This window comes from Suncus etruscus, chromosome 14, assembly GCF_024139225.1.
Source record: "Suncus etruscus isolate mSunEtr1 chromosome 14, mSunEtr1.pri.cur, whole genome shotgun sequence".
Classification (NCBI taxonomy): domain Eukaryota; kingdom Metazoa; phylum Chordata; class Mammalia; order Eulipotyphla; family Soricidae; genus Suncus; species Suncus etruscus.
The window spans coordinates 9,653,009-9,669,992 of record NC_064861.1 but is presented as its reverse complement, the minus strand read 5'-3'; the positions used below and the strand labels follow the sequence as shown (position 1 = coordinate 9,669,992).

The window sequence follows — 16,984 nt, the reverse complement described above, 5'->3', positions numbered from 1 at the left end:
AAATATAGAGGGGAGAATGAATTCATCTAAAATCCAGTACACTGGACTTCATAACTTAATGATCTGATAGTTTAATAGTTGGACCTTCTTAGAACAGTATTTTCTTTTTCTTTTTCTTTTTTTAATACAATAGAGGCACATTTTTAAAGAGTCAGCTTTACTGCTCTACAAGGTCAAACTCTTGACCTATCCCACTCCATGACATTCAACGCTAATTGAGCTCAAAGGAAAGGGGGAGAAAATAAAAAGCCTTTGAACCTTCAAAGCTTTCGTCTATACATTTAACTCCTGGCTTGCCCAGATATGGTTTTCATACCAGGACTTTCCATGAACATGCACATGGTTTCACCCAGAAATAGACTGCTCTTGGGGGTTATGTGGCATCATAAAGAAAAGACCTCCACATACTGAATTCCACTACATTTCAGTGTGTAGGCATGACAAAGGGGCTACAAGGAATTCCGACTTCCCACTTGTTGCCAGAGACAGAGAGCCCTAGTTTATAGGTTTATCTTGACTGTGAGTCTATATGACACATGATTGCACACAATCTCTAAACTCATCCTAGAGCCTAAATGAGTTGAATCTTCTAGAGATTGACTTTTGCAGTCCTCTAATGATTCCCAGACCTCTCTGCAGTGTGAGAGACTCACCAGACCAAGATCAGCAATGGTGTCAGAATTCACAGATGTCTCATGAACCATAGACTTTTTTGGAAATAATGCCCTCTCTACTTGGGTCCATGATTTAGAGATAGGTAAATGCCTCCTTGACATCCATCAAAATGCAACAGGGAGAAAACAAGCAAATGACCAGGTCTGGTCATGCTCTGGGGCAGCTATCCAATGACCTGATGTGCACTTCATGTGAGCCAGGTTAAGGAGAGCAATGGTACAACCAGGAGGTATGGGAGAGTTTAGTGTTTCTAACACAATGGTCTAGAGGCAACACAGGGCAGAATTACAAATACTACTTATAGATTACAAATGAATTAACCACCTCCCCCAGCCCCAGGAGGGGGAGGGGGAGGGCAATGGTGGTGGGAAGGATGCACTGGTGAAGCGGGGTGTTCTTTTTTATAACTGAAACCCAATTACAAACATGCTTGTAATCATGGTGCTTAAATATATTGTAAAAAATAAAAATAAATAAATAAAAACTAGTCGAAAAAAAGACTGACAAAAAAAGTGAATTAGCCAGACAAAACAACATTGATGATAGCTTACAGACTATAAATGAAAGTTTCTTTTTAACTTTTCTTTCACATACAATGTGACTTTTTTCCTTGTGTTTTTGTTTGGGGCCACACCTGGCAGCTCTCAAGGGTCACTTCTGGCTCTGCACTCAGAAATTGCTCCTGGCAGGCTCAGGGTACCATATGGGATAATGGCAAGGCAAAGGCCATACAAGGCAAACCTGTGCAATCCTTCAGCCCTACAGCGTGACTTTTAAGATGTAAACATAGTGTATCATCATGTGACTATCATGATGTCATGATATATATCATGGTTCAAGGGAAGGTCAAGAATATTCCTCCCGGGGGCCGGAGAGATAGCATGGAGGTAAGGCGTTTGACTTTCATGCAGAAGGTCATTGGTTCGAATATCGGCATCTCATATGGTTCCCTGAGCCTGCCAGGAATGATTTCTGAGTATGGAGCCAAGAGTAACCCCTGAGTGCTGCTGGGTGTGACCCAAAAACTAAAAGAAAAAAAACCAAAAGTAAGAATATTCCTCCAGGGCTGGAGAGATAATCTGCACAGTAGTAGGGTGTTTGTCTTGCACGCAATCAACCCAGGATGGACCTGGATTCAATTCCCGGCATCCCAGGAATTGCCAGGAGCAATTTCCAAGTGTAGAGCCAGGAGTAACCCCTGAGCGCTGCCTGGTATGACCCAAAAACAAACAAAAAAAATGAAGATTATTCCTCCAGATGCTTCTTTGACTGCTTCTTCCTGCTATCTCAATGCTGTGTTTTTCTACATGCTGGGGAATGGGCACTCAGAATGTTTGTCAAAACTCTGGTTCCTGTTTATTGTTTCTAAACAGCTGGAGTTTGGCCCTGTTCACAAGTACCAAATAAACTTTTCTTTCTAGGTCTGATTCAGAAGATGAACCTATGTAATGTTTCTAAGTTACATGTTTGATCTTAATAGAGGAACTACCCATGAATTTGGCGACAGCGATGTGAGACAGAGAGCTAGTCAAAGCCCAAGACAAGAGGGCGTTACGATGCCCCACGTAGGATATTGTTCTTATTCACTTATTAAAACAGGAGTAAGTCCTGAGCACTACAGAGTGTTGCCTGAACAACCCCTCTCCCCACATACACACAACTTTAACCCTCTTAATTTAAATATTATCTTATTGCAGTCATTCAATTCCTGTTTCTTTCATCGAGAAACTGCAATTCCTGGATTCTATAATATATATTCTATACACCTGAACTCACTTTGGAAATGTGAAGGCTGATGGGAACTAAAACAAGATCACTTCTTTTTCAATACGAGAGAATGAAAATGAGTGCAATCTAAGTGTGTCTCTGTTTACTAGTGAGAAATACCACGATAACTAGAAAGCATAATTCTAAGAGTTTTCTGATTGGAGAAAATGGATTGCTTCATAAGCTCTTAAATAATTAACCCCAGTGAATGAAGAGGTCAGTGCCTCAGCTGCAAGCTTCCTTCCACATGAAATAGTTTGCTTATTAGCTTCAATTCCTCATCTTTTCAGCACTACTTTCTAGCTGGCAGAAAAGCCAAATTTCTGAGCCTCCATTCACTTTCCACCTTTTGTGCTAAGGGGCTGGGCCAATGTGTTTCATTTTATTGTGTACAAAGCCCATAAACTGGTTCCACAGTGTCTAGCATCCAAGATCTAACACCTACTCCTAGATGCTTTATGGTTGCCAGCTCCTAAATTAGAACCTCTCAAGAGATCACAGATGCCATTTTCCTCCACCCACAGACAACCTTTGACATATATCTCCCCACTAACTCACACAAATGCCCATGTTTTGTAGGTGACTCCGCCGAACAAAAACTCCCTCTTCCCAAAGTGACCTCTATTCTTCAGGAAGTATTTGGGTTGTTTTTTTTTTTGGGGGGGGGGGAACCAGTTTTCTCTTTGGTCTCCTGATCTGGGTACTTTTCAGATGTGACATGTTTTAATTACACGTTTGGCCACGTTCGAAACAGGAGTCATAGAAGAGGCAGAAGTTGGAACTCTACACTGGAAAGAAGTCAGGACACATCTTGTATGCACCCCCATTCTGTAGCTGAATGGCTAGAGGATGTGGAGATTCCCCTGAGATCCTCTAAGATCAGTTTCTCTTAGCTTTAAGGCAGTGACCATCACTGCCACCGGCACTTGGTGAAATGATTAACAGTGTCACGATGTCATTTTTCTGTGGGTTTTTAAGTCCTCGTTTGTTCAGTATAATGAAGATCTAATAGAAAAACAAAGGAACCACAAGAAACGTCTTCCTGGGAAATGACTCAAGTTGGCATCTGAGATGCAAAGCAAAGATGACCACAGAGCTTCTTATAGCCACTTCTAGTTTTAATATCCTGCCTACAACTTGGAGAAAACTTCAAGAACTACCACAAGAACAATATCTTCCCGTTAATTTTTTTTCCTGCAAGATAAGCGCTTTCAAAGACTTTTTAAAGTAAAACTTGCATCATATTGTCAAAACTAGGTGAACTAAAATTCGACTTGATGAACCCCCACCTCAAACTTTTCTTGTTATTTTCAAAAGCCATCAGTGATGGCTAACCTTTTGAGCCCGAGTGCCCAAACTGCTGCACAATGCCCGGTCCTCCCAATGGCCAGTAAGGCCCTGTTGCCAGGTGAGCTGCAAAGCAGAAACCGGCACACTTGCCTCCCGCCCACCCGAATAACTTATTTGTGGACTTTCCCTCGTACCAGCTGCAAGGCCTTCGCGTGCCACCACTGGCACGCATGCCATAGTTTTGCCATCAAGGACCTAGATTGTCCAGTGACTGTGAGCCTCCTGGATGAAAGTACCCAGCTTGGGACCTAGGGTCAGAGCAAAAATATCCATAGCAAATGAGGAAAACCTGAGCAGGCCACATAATTATTTTAATTGTTTCTCTTTTTGTTTTTTGGTTTTTTTTTTTTTGCTTTTATTTGCTTGTTGATTTGTTATTTTAGCCAGAGAAGATATCCAGGTCCTCATACATACATGAGTTGTTTTATCATAGAGCTACATTGCACCCCTGAGCTCCAAATCATTTCTAAAAATAAAATTGTATCATGCAACAGAAAAACATTTGGTCAGATCTTAGAGCCTCATCGATGTATAGGTGAGAAACTTAGATTCAGTCAAAGGTTAGCCATGGTCACAGTAAAGAAGTAAAACTCAAATGAAAAGTCTGATTTGTTCTAGGAGAAACTGAGACTTTGGTGTGAATATCACTTATTAGTGAACATGTTTCTGACATGCTGCCAGCTCTTTATAAATTTAGATTCCATATCCATCCCCAACTGTGCAGAAGGGCTTCAAAGGGCTGGCAGCTACATGTGGTTTCAAATGTAAAAGAACTATTTGATCTCTATATTAATATTAAAACAAAAACATATTCTTAGAGTTCCTTTTTGTGGTATTCATACAACTGCATAAGAATTTAACCTGCTGGGGCCAGAGAGATAGCATGGAGGTAAGGCATTTGCCTTTCATGCAGGAGGTCATCGGTTCGAATCCCGGCGTCCCATATGGTCCCCGTGCCTGCCAGGAGCAATTTCTGAGCCTGGAGCCAGGAATAACCCCTAAGCACTGCCAGGTGTGAACCAAAAACCACAAAATAAATAAATAAAGAATTTAACCTGCAGATTAACCAGCTACTATGAAAAAATATATACATTTAGAAAAACTATCCTAGCCCAAATACAAATATATCAAGAAAGGGGTCAATGCCAAGTCTTGATTTTAGTCTTTTCTCATGCCCCAACTAAAATGTATCACAACTGGTAATGAACAATTCTCTAACTAATGTGCATGTGTGTGTATGTGCATGCACATGAAAGCAGTTATATGCATACACAAATATACAGAAAATAGAAATCAATGCGCCAGGACACTAGTCCTCACCAAAAAGAGATGAATACAATTAAAATCGTTGTTCCCCTTTTATTTCCCTTCCTTATAGCTAGTTTTCTACCGAGCTGTCTCCTTGCTATAAGCATGAGATATATAATAAAGGCCATCTCTAGATAAAAAAAAAAAAGAAAAGCTACAGAGGATAACAATGAAACTCTAATAAAAAAAAAAAAGTAATGGTTTTGTTCTACATGCTTGGAAAGTAGTGAGAGAACATGGAAGCAATAACTTCAATGGCTTATGCACACACACACACACACACACACACACACACACACACACACACACACACACACACACACACACACACCCCTAGATTTCTGTATGTCCCAGTGAAGAATTCCTGGCACCATCTGTGAGCTGAGAAAAGGGAAAGCAGTTGGCATGATATTGGTGCCAAAAAAGTAAAAACAACACAGAGAAACAGCCCTAGTAAGAAGTTGCTGAGTTTGCCATATTAAAAGGAATGTCTGAAAAGTCAGAGGAAATAAGTTAGGCCTTATTACTCACCTACATTCATCCCACTTTCTATCATTTTGAAAGGATGCAGAGGCCAAAGATAGGTACAACGCAGAGAAAAAGAATTGTTGACTTAAGTAAGACTTTTCACTAGTGCAGACATCTCCAAAGGTTTGAAGTCTCCTAGGCGACTCACGTTACCAATTAACTCCCTAGGACATTTCTTAGAGTTTATTCAAAACAGCACAATATGCAACAGATAACACTTTATGTTCAGAACTGAATGACTTTCCTTCAAAAACTTCACTTAGAGAGCTCCCCCACCTCAGGTGAACTAAGTTTTGTAGAATATAGAAAATCCTATACTACTCAGTTCTGAAGATGATTACAAGAGTGCAAAATTCTAAACTAAACTGCAGGTTCTAAAGTTTTCCAGGGTCACTCTTAAAAGCTTGTTTCCTCCTCTCCAGCCTCAGAATTAATTGGTTATTATTTAGACCAATTAGTCTCATTGAGCTTTCAGAAGGTTGCCAAGGTGCCTCTTACCTACACGTGGAAAATTTTTCTCAATGGCAATTTAGAGTTATACTGGTGACTAGAAGTAGATTCATGATTGTTCCAAATTCAAAGATGGAGCAAAGCTCGAGAAAAGAAATATGTATTCCAGTGGTTTCTAAATTGTTTGGAAATCACCAAGGGAACCTTAAATATATATGATTTATGGTTTTCTTTCCTTCCTAGTCTCCCTGAGGATTTTGATTTACTATAAATGGGATGGATAAAAATGACTCATGAGATTTTCTACACCATATATTTAATAATCACAGGTTATCTTTGAAGCAAATGGGTCATTCTCAAATAGTGGCTAATTCCACGAACAATTTATGTAGCTTCCCAAAATCTAGTAAGTACATTTTAGTACTATTCCTTATTTTAATCTACAGAGTTTTTGTCATGAAGAATAAGAAAATATATTCCTTGTGAAGAAAAAATTCCTTGGAAAAACACCAATAAAAAAGGATATTGTCAGCGGGGAAGGTGTTTGCTTTGCAAGTGGCTGATCTGGGTTCAATTTCTGGCATCTCCTATGGTCTGCCAGGAATGATTTTTGAGTGTAGAGCCAGAAATAACACCTGAGCACTGCTAGGTGTGGTTCAAAAACAACAATAAAAACAATGAAAAAGTATCTCATCAAGGAAAAACACAGAAATGCCAAAACAGTTAAAACAGTATGAGTAGAAGTCTTAATTTTCTGTGTTTTCACTAATTCCTAAGACAGTGACATTTCCAGTATTATTCATGTGCTGTGATTACCATCATGTTTGCCTAACTGATGAAAAAATATATTACTAATTTTAAAAATTATATTAAAGGAAACCAATGATGTCACTGTGGTCTTTAAAGATGAAGGCATTTATTACAACTCAAATTTATTGCAACTCAAATTAAAAGATGGTGGGAAAACATTTTGATTTGTGTAAAAGATGTTAGATCCCAAAGTTAACTGACTTATAGTAGTTGTTTGTTTTATTTATTTGGTGCCAGGGATTAATCAAACCCAGTGCCTAGAACAAGCAAGAGCATCTGCTCTACCACTGAGCCACATCCAGTCTGACAGTAGTTTGTTAATATTAAGATTTTACTTGTATTGAATACTTCACTCGGGCTCTATAATTGGACTATTTTTGCAGCCAGCTTATAAATTTGACAGCTGTAATCCTAAATTATTAGTTAGTCACCCACTTAATGGTTCAAATAAGTTCTTTATAATTAAGCAGTAATAAAAACTCAGATTTACAGTATTAGTGCAAAGTGCCATTAATAGTTCAAGTCACTTATAGCCGAATCATTATCCTACTCAAGCAATAGAGGATTTGAAATAAAATTAGGAAAACAGGGAAGCAGTATATTTAAAAATAAAACTAGGTTACCCCCTACCCAAAAAAAAAGTGCTGGCCAGAATAATAGCACAGTGGGTAGAGTGCTGACCTTGCACACAGCCACCAGGGACCAATCTGGGTTCCATTCCCCACATCCCATATGGTTCCCTGAGCTAACAAGGCGAGATTTCTGAGCACAGAGCCACGAGTAACTCCTGAGTGCTTCAAGGCAACACCAAAACAAAACAAAAGTGATGTTACAGCAGGCACCCCATATAAATAGATGTATCTAACTATATTAAGATTCCAGGAGAGGGCCAGAGCAGTGGCACAGTCATAAGGCATTTGCCTTTCAAGCCCCCGGTCTTCCATATGGTTCCCCAAGTCAGGAGTGATTTCTGAGCGCATAGCCAGGAGTAGCCCCTGAGCATCAACGGGTGTGGCCCAAAAACAAACAAACAAACAAACAAACAAAAAGATTCCAGGAGAAAGAACATCAGCAAAATGTCTAAATGTTCACTTGTTAACATGAATCGGATCATACAAGAACCTATCTGGATAAAGCATGGTGCACAACCAATTCAGCATCTCTTAGTAGGATTCCGTAAGTGCTGACATTGCTTGTGGATCGGTAAGCAAGTAATCCACCTAAACATGGTATTATTACATATACAGCACCCTAAACCAGCATGACTTTCATAAAAATTAAGAAATTAAAACATTTCAAGGGCTCAGAACAGTAACTGGAATTTTCCATGTCTGAACAGTTCCAGAATGTACCACATTCTACAGGCTACATTATTCTGCAGAGATTTGTATTTTTTTAATCACATTGTATTTGGTCGGGTGCCCAGAAATCGTTGTGTACACAGCTCTGGTCTACATGTGGCTGCCTCTGAGTTGGAATTCCCTTTGGAATGAGAATGCAGAGTATGTCAGCAGAAGATTCAAGGGCAAGAAGAATGTTTAGCCCATCTCCCCTCTTCCTATATGGTGGGAAGAGTCACAGACCCCAGGGAGGGACGTGGACACAACAGTCATTTATTTTATGCTTTTTTGTAACACCGCCCTTTTATTTGTTTATGGGCCATATCTGACAGTGCTCAGGACTTAGTTCTGGTTTGTGCTCAGGGATCACTCCTCGAGGAACTATATGGAGTGTGGGCAATCAAACCCAGGTTGGCCAAGTACAAGGCAATTGCCCTACTATTGTACCATCTCTCCATCCCCAACAACCCACTCTTAAAATAACTCAAAAGTTACAGAACAAGGGGCCGGAGAGATAGTATGGAGGTAGGGCATTTGCCTTGCATGCAGACGGACAGTGGTTCGAATCTCGGCATCCCATATGGTTCCCCAAGCCTGCCAGGAGCGATTTTTGAGCAGTAACCCCTGAGCACTGCTGGGTGTGACCCAAAACCCAAAAACAAAACAAAACAAAAAAGGTTACAGAACAAGGAAACTCTTCTCTGCACTTTCAAATAAGATATTATTCCATATATTAAAAAATAGAAAATTAAAAAATAAAGGCATCTCATGGGGGCTGGAGCGACGGTATAGCAGAGAAGGCACTTGCCTTACACTTGACAGACCTGGGTTCAATCCTATATAGCATCCTATACAGTACCCAAAGATCACCAAAAGTTATCTCTGAGTACAGAGCTTGGGGTAAACCCGAGCACCACCCGTGTGACTTAAAAACAAACAAATAAAAACAAGTCAACAGAAATCTTCAGCTCTCCATGTCCCCTTACAAATATGTGATAAGACCATTAGTGAGTGTAAATACACTTACTAGGTATTCTCACTAACACCAAGCAGACAAAGGAGAATTTTAATAAAAAAGAATATCCCCAAAGGTTGTGTTTTGTTCCTCCAAGAAAAAAAGTAATAAACATAAAAATCAAAAATCAAAAACAAAAATGCTATTCTATGAAAGTCGATGAGAAGGAGTTGGGAGAGTTTGCTTTCTCTACTTAATCCCATGCAAAAATTCCTTTTCTGAGCCAGTTTAGTTTAATCAGAGTAAATATGCAAATTATTTTGAGGTCCTGATACAATTATAATAAAGATCTATCATAATTTATCATTGATAGCAATTGCTATATTTCAGGAGGATGTTTGGTTTCTTATAGTTGATTTTCCAAGAAATCTCATGGAAACTCGAGTGCAATGACAATAAAATTAAAATCTTAAGGGGCTGGAGCGGTGGTACAAGTGGTAAGGTGTCTGCGCACACTAGCCTAGGACGAACCACAGTTCGATCCCCCACCCCCTGCGTCCTATATGGTTCCCCCAAGCCAGGAGCAATTTCTAAGCGCATAGCCAGGAGTAACCCCTGAGCGTCACTGGGTGTGGCCCAAAAAAACAAACAAAAAAAAATTAAAAACTTAAATCTATACAGTCTCCTCTAAAATATACTGTTGAACTTCCTTTCACAGTAATCAAATTCTTTCTATTAAAGAAAGATATTTTGGAGGTGAGGATATTAAGACCTTAGCAAAGATTTACTTGGGTTCCATATCCACATCTTTGCTATAGGTAGCAAGGAAATCATATCATCTCATATCCCAATGAACTTGAAAGCCTGGGTTCAAACCCCAATTCTGTTAATTATTACATTTATCTAATTAAACAAGTTACTCACTCAGAAAGTGTCTCCTAGTTTGCAAGGTAATAGTACCAAATGCAAAGATTAAATGATTCACTGTGTGCAAACTGCCAGCAATGGAACTACTGGGGTCCTCAATAAAGATTAATCTGATTGTTCTCACTTCAGTGCTTCAACAATATATATTTAAAAAGTAACCATTTCTTAACCATTGTAAGGCTAAATATTAGTCATAAAAATAACTGTTATCTAATTCCAATGAACAGAAATTATCATGAGTTGGAGAATAGTTTGTCTAAAAAAATGAAAATCATGTTGACTGAATTGAAACTAACAATCTAACTAACTTAAATGAGGGAGATCATTTAAATATTTGGTTTACTTTCAAGAATTGAATTTTCTTGATTTATTACTAATTCTCTAAAACTTGCTTGTATTTCCCCAAAAAGACATGTAGAAATAACTTATAATTGTGAAATGAAATATAACTCCTTAAACTGCTTTCTAAAACAATTTTACAAGTTGGCAACAAATCCAATATGGGGGACAAAAAACTGTACAGCAGGTAGGACTTGTGTCCCCAGGTTTGATCCCAGGTACCCCATATGGTCCCTCTGAGACCTGCCAGGAGTGATTACTCAATGCAGACCCAGATATGGCCCAAATTAAAAAAAAATACAATATTAAATTGGATTAAATATTAAGTTTACATATTAAATACTAAAGTATGGCCCAAAATTTTTTTAAAAAATCCCTTGCCATTCTTCCCATGTCTTATAAAACCTAATATGCAAATGTATAAGGAAATAAGATTTTAATGAAATCTAATGATTGTTTTTTGTTTTTGTTTTGGGTGCTACATGTAATAACATTCAGAGATCTTACTCTTGGCTCTGCACTCGAGATCACTCCTGGTGGGATTCAGGGGTCATTAAGGGATGCCAAGAATGGAACTTGGACTGGTCACATCCTCAGTACCAACTGCTACCAATTGCCTCTGATTTAATAATTAGGAAAGGAATATCCTCTTACCTCTGTAAGAAGTTAGAATACTGAGGCAGAGTAAATCAAGCAATACCAGTGCTTGATTTACATACAATGGGCCCTGTTTAATCCTGCCTCACGGGGCGGAGAGAGAGCAGGAGGTAAAGCATTTGCCTTTCATGCAGAAGGTCATCAGTTCGAATCCCGGCATCCCATTGCCGGAGCAATTTCTGAGCATGAAGCCAGGAGTAACCCCTGAGCACTGCCGGGTGTGACCCAAAAATCACACACACAAAAAAAAAAAACCATAATCCTACCTCACATATGGTACCACCCACACACACACTATAAGGGGTCACTCCTAAATACTGAATGAACAGGCCCTGAACACCACTGGGTGTGACCCCAACCACCAAAAACAAATAAACAGAACATCAATGTATTCATTTCCATAAACAAATGCTAAATCAGTTTGTTTCAGCACGAGACCACTCGTGGTGGTACTTAGAGCTTACTCCTTGCTCTACGCTCTGGGGATCATTCCTGGCAATGATCACTTTTGGGTGACCATGTGCAGTGCTGGAGATCACACATGGGTCAGCCTTAGCCCCTTTACTAGCTCTGTTCCCTGTCTTGGCCCATTTATTCAAAGCTTAGTAGTTTTCTTCCATATCTAATACATTATATACAGATACAATAAATAATGGACACATTATATTTAAATATACTTATTTAGATTATAGCCCTAAGAATATTACTATTTTTAGGGCTGGAAAGAGTTCAGAGAACTGAGTATATACTTTACACACAGAAGGCGGTTTCTCTTCCCAGCACCTCAAGGTCCCCCAAGCACTGGCAAGAGAGACTCCTGAACCTGAGCTGGGGAGTAACCCTGAGCACTGCTAGATGAGACCCCAAAACGATAAACCACAAAAGTAGCACCACAAGATTAGAGACACAAGTTTCAGCTTTACAAATAATTGCAGTTCATTAAAAATGTTTCATGGAGTACAAAATCACACAGTTTCTATTCATTATAGAAGTTCACACAAGATTATTTACACAAAGTCCCAAATAGGAACAGAGTCACATGATGATACATTTTATTTTAATACTCAATAAATTTGACTTCAGTATCTTTTCAAAATCAACTGATTTTTTTTCTTTTCTATTTTCTTTTTTTCTCCACACCCAGTGGCACAAAATCAATATCCAGTGTTACTTAGGGGTCCCTCCAGGGTCTGCTCAGGTATTTCTTGTCTCCTGGATGCAAACATGAACCCCAGCCCACTGAGGTCATTCCCCAGCCACCTATCTGTTATCCCTCCCCTGCCACCAAGCCCCAAAGTTGGCTCCTACCTGTATTAAATAGGTTTTATCTTAATTCTATGAACATGCAGGCTTATTTGCAAGGTTATATATTTGTGCACCTTTTTCACTGGCTCTGTCCTTTTTGGAAATATAGCTTATGCTTAAATATTTTACATTGGGATAGATTTGCCTCTTATAATAAAATAGAAAATGAGTGCATCGGGGGCAGAGAGATATCATGCCAGGCAGGGTGCTTGCCTTGCAAGAGGTACTGGGGTTTGATTCCTGGCATCCCAGATGGTCTCCTGAGCCCTGCCAAGAATGATCCCTGAATGCAAAGCATTGAGTGAGCCCTAAACACAGACAGGACCCTCCAAAAAAGAAAAAAGAAACTAGAACATTGTCTATAGGTTGTTGTGTTGTGATGGTGACGGTTTGTTTTTGCTGATTATTGATTTAGTTTTTGTTCGTAACTGAAGGGACCATACTCAGGCTACTGGGGGGAAAGTTCTTACAGGAGACAGCAAGGCTAGTTCTAGCAGTGCAGGGATAGAGCCCTGAGCCTCACACATACAATGCATGCATTCGGTCATTTAAGCCACAACCTCACACCTCCATGTATTTCTTTATGTTATTATCTGATATCTCCAAATAAAGCATACCCATTTCAAGAATACATTTTATATAGGCTGGTTCAGACAGCTAAAAGGCAATGATCCTTTCCACATTTCTTCTTGAACTACTATTCCTAAAAAAAAAAAAAAAAAATGAAGCCTATTTTTTTCTCCATCAACCAAATATTAAATCTAGGAAAACGGTACAGAAAGCAAAAAGGCAACTATCTTTTCCTCTTTTCTTCCTGAACTACTACACCTCCAAAAATAACTTTGTGGACATATGAGGGGAGAAGAGGAATGATGGGGGGGGGGGGGGGATGTCTCTAGAAAATATATTGCATCAGCTCGAAACAAACCAATAAAACAAGCCACTCTTTCAGCAAGTGTTAGTTGAGTGCTTTTCCCCAGTTTCCTCTGGTTCTAGACTTCACATTAGCTGAAGGTGAAGATCAGAGGGTCCAGTGATAAGTGATTCACACAGGCTCGTGTCTACGGTAAATGGATCCCCCAAAGCACTGCAGCATCAGAGACATGGGGACCTTCTATCAGTCCTAGAGTTTTACCATTTTAACATAGTTTTTCAATACAATACAGAAAAGAAGATAACATAAAAACATCAGTCCAGATACTGGAACAAACCAGAGCGAGACCCAGAGTAGTTCCCAGGGGCCTTCCGTGGACTGGAGCTGAGTAAAGTTACTAGGCCACAACTGCATGCTGAATAAGCACCACTGGCCTAGACATAACAGGCTGGGATTTAGGGAACAAAAGAATCCAACGGATAAAATTCCCAGGCCAGGGCTTGATGTAGCAACATTTCATGGAAATGTTGAGGGAACAGAAATGGAAGTTAGTGTCAAAGAGGAAACCAATGCCCACCCAAATGGCCAGAAATGCAGAAGCCTAACGCAACCTTCAACCAAAGCCTTGGAAAGGGCAGACACACTGGATTGAAAGTTCTCCCAAAAGGGAAAAATACCTTGGATTGGACTGGATTGATTTGTGTTGTCTAAAAAAAAAGTCATTTGATCTAACTGGGATTGTGCTGAGTAGTAGAAATGAAATGGCATGAAAGCTTCTGCAGAATGAGCTCGGTTCCAAGAGGGTCTTTCCACAAAAGGAGGCAAAAATTACAGTATCCCTTCTCCAACCTGGTTCCATGACCAGGTAAAGAGCTACACAAGGAAGGAAAAGAGACAGGCCTTGAGCATATAGTTTGGATCACGGATTCCCTGCAAGAGCTCCCCCTAATCCAAGAGCTACAGTAGATAGCAGCTGTGTTCAAACCACTATTTTTATGACCTGCTCCTGGAATATGTCGTTTATCAGCAGAAATCATTCAGCGACCTATTTAATTAAAGCACTGACAGAGATGATCTTTCCTTATAGATCTAGACCCCTGGTTTCATGGCCATTCTAGCCCCCTCAAGTTGTCATGCATTATTCCTATTTTACAGGGAAAAAAATATTTTGAAAATTCAGATCATTCTGTAGCTCCATGTAAAGGAAACCAACAAGGCTTCACCCCCGCAAAGAAAATCTAATTTTTTAGTTTGCTACAGTCAGTAAATAAAATATTATTTTAATGATGACTATAAGTCTTCTACCAGGCTCACCCTGAAATATGGGTACTTCATATTCTATCATTTCATGAAACCACAGTTTCATTACATAAAGTGGCTTGTTAAAAAATGATTCATACTAGCAACCAAAATATCAACCGATCAAAAAAAAAAAAAAAACAATGCTTAAATGCGGAGACACAGCTGACTGCACCAATACCCTTATTCTTAATGCAGCTTTCCATAGGACTATCTCAATCTTCAAAAAGCGGTGTTCGGGAGGGTAGGGAAGAGATGGCATAAAATCTGTGGTTTATTCTTAACTAGAGAATCAAATATAGATATAGTCTGTGAGAAGGCGCAGTGCTGGAAACCAAGCAGCCGAAGAAAGGAAGCAGCAGCAGCCAAGACTTGAGCCTCCTTCCAAGCAAGCACACATCAAACCCCTTCCTCGGGTCTGGCAAGTGCTTAGAGTCACTGGGAGAAGGAGAAAACACCTGGATGTGAGACTGAATCAGCACAAGGGAGAGAAACAGAGGACGAAGCGTTGACTTCTGTCTCCTCCTCCTTCCCCGCTGAATTTCAGCAAAGGCGAGGCGCCTGGCCTGGCTCGGGCTCTATCTCCTCCCAATGCAGCAAATTCAGGCAGGAGCCGGGAGCTGAGCAACGGTGCAGGCAGGGGATGCTGGAGGGAAGGCGGGGAGGGTCCGGCCGGGGGCAGGCGCAGGGAAGCGCCCCGTACCTTTCTTTTCCGTTCCAAGCGCTCCCTGGGGATTTTCCGTTGCTTTTTCCGCTCCCTCTCCAGGTTTTTCTCCTTCTCGTCCAGGTCGGCCTCGCGAACTTTTTTGATGGAAGCCGCGGCGTGAGCCATGCTGCCGGGCAGGGTGGGCGTCAGGTGCACCCGGCCACTCGCCCACCGGCTCTCGGGGCGGCGCAGGCGAGGATCCCCGCGGCCCGAGCACGCCCGGGGGTGGGGGCACGCGGGCAGCGCCCCTCCCCGCAGAAGCCGCCCCGCTCGCCGCCTCTGCAGCGCCCGGGGCTCGCCGCGGGGCCGAGCGTGGCAGGACCGGCGGCCGGCAGCGCGGCGCGTCCGCGGGCACAGGTGTGCGTGGGCCCGCGCAGGGCCGGCTCGGGGGCGAGGGGCGGAGCCCGGCCGCGGAGCGCTTGAGCGGCGGGGCCGCGGCGAACGCCAGGAGCGCCCGACGCCCGGCTGGAGGCTCGAGGCTGGCGGCGCAGCCCCCGCGGGACGGGTCTCGGGGGACGCGCGCACACGGGCCGTGCCTGCCGGCGGAGCCTCGGACGCCCCACGGGGGCGGCGGCCCTGCAGGGGGCCGGGGCTGCGGGCGGGCGGGCGGGCGGGCGCCTCCCGCCGCACCCGACGCGGGCGGAGAAAATGCTGCAGTCTGCGCAGCCCGCCGAGCGCGAGGCCGGCTCCCTCCAGCCCGGGCAGCGCGCGCTCGCTCCTCCCTGGAAGGGCTCCGGCGGGGCAGCCCCAGAGGGAGCAGAGCCGGGCAGGGACGGGGAGGCCGGGGAGCAGGCCTGGCACACTGGACGCCCCCCAGCACACACACACACACACACACGCACGCACACACACACACACACACACACACGCACGCACACACACACACACACACACACACGCACGCACACACACACACACACACACGCACGCACACACACACACACGCACGCATGCACACGCGCGCGCGCACCCACCCACGCACGGCGACCGCAGCCGAGCTGCAGCATCCCGCCGGGTCTCAGCCTGGTCATTCCAGGAGCCAAGAGCCTCTGAGAGACCCGGGCGTGGGGAGCGAAAGGGGGTGAAGGGCTAGCTGGCAGTACCCAGAGCCCCTCTCTGCCCAGCGCCGTCTCGGGGTCCTTGGGGATTCCTGGAAGCTTTTGTTAAAGGCCTAAATGAACGTGAAGACAGACAGGAGGAGGACAGCAGCAGGAACACTTAGGGGTATTTCTGGGTACACCAGAAATTTCGGACAGGATTTTTGTTTGTTTTGGGGGGTTTGGTTTTTGGCTCTACACTCAGAAATCGCTCCTGGCAGGCTCGGGAAACCATATGGGGTGCCGGGGTTCGAACCACCGACCTTCTGCATGCTATCTCTCCGGCCCCAAAGGACAGGATTTAAAAAAATTTTTTTTCACCTGTCAACTCGAGAATTTTGAATTTTAACTCCCATTCAAATTCTATTACAGTTTTAATAAGGTTCACTAGGATGACACTCATTTCCCTTCCTGTTTTTTGTTTTTGTTTGTTTTGTTTTATTTATTGATTTACCGGGCCTCCGGTGCCCGCCCACACACGGTGGTGCTCAGGGATCACTCCTGGCAGTGCTCAGCGGACCATATAGGATGCTGGGAATAGAACCTGGGTGTGCATGTGCAAGGCAAACACCTGCTGTATCATGGCTCCACCCGTTT

At 42.5% G+C, this 16,984-nt stretch overlaps 1 protein-coding gene across 1 annotated transcript in view; it reads right to left on the bottom strand.

Moving 5' to 3' along the window:
• ANK2 (ankyrin 2) overlaps positions 1 to 15,423 on the bottom strand; it is a 274,592-nt gene extending 259,169 nt beyond the window's left edge. The window contains 1 exon segment of the mRNA XM_049786554.1: positions 15,288 to 15,423. Within this exon segment, the coding sequence (XP_049642511.1) occupies positions 15,288 to 15,416 (129 nt within the window). The 5' untranslated portion in view covers positions 15,417 to 15,423.
• Between the last annotated feature and the right edge of the window lie 1,561 nt (positions 15,424 to 16,984).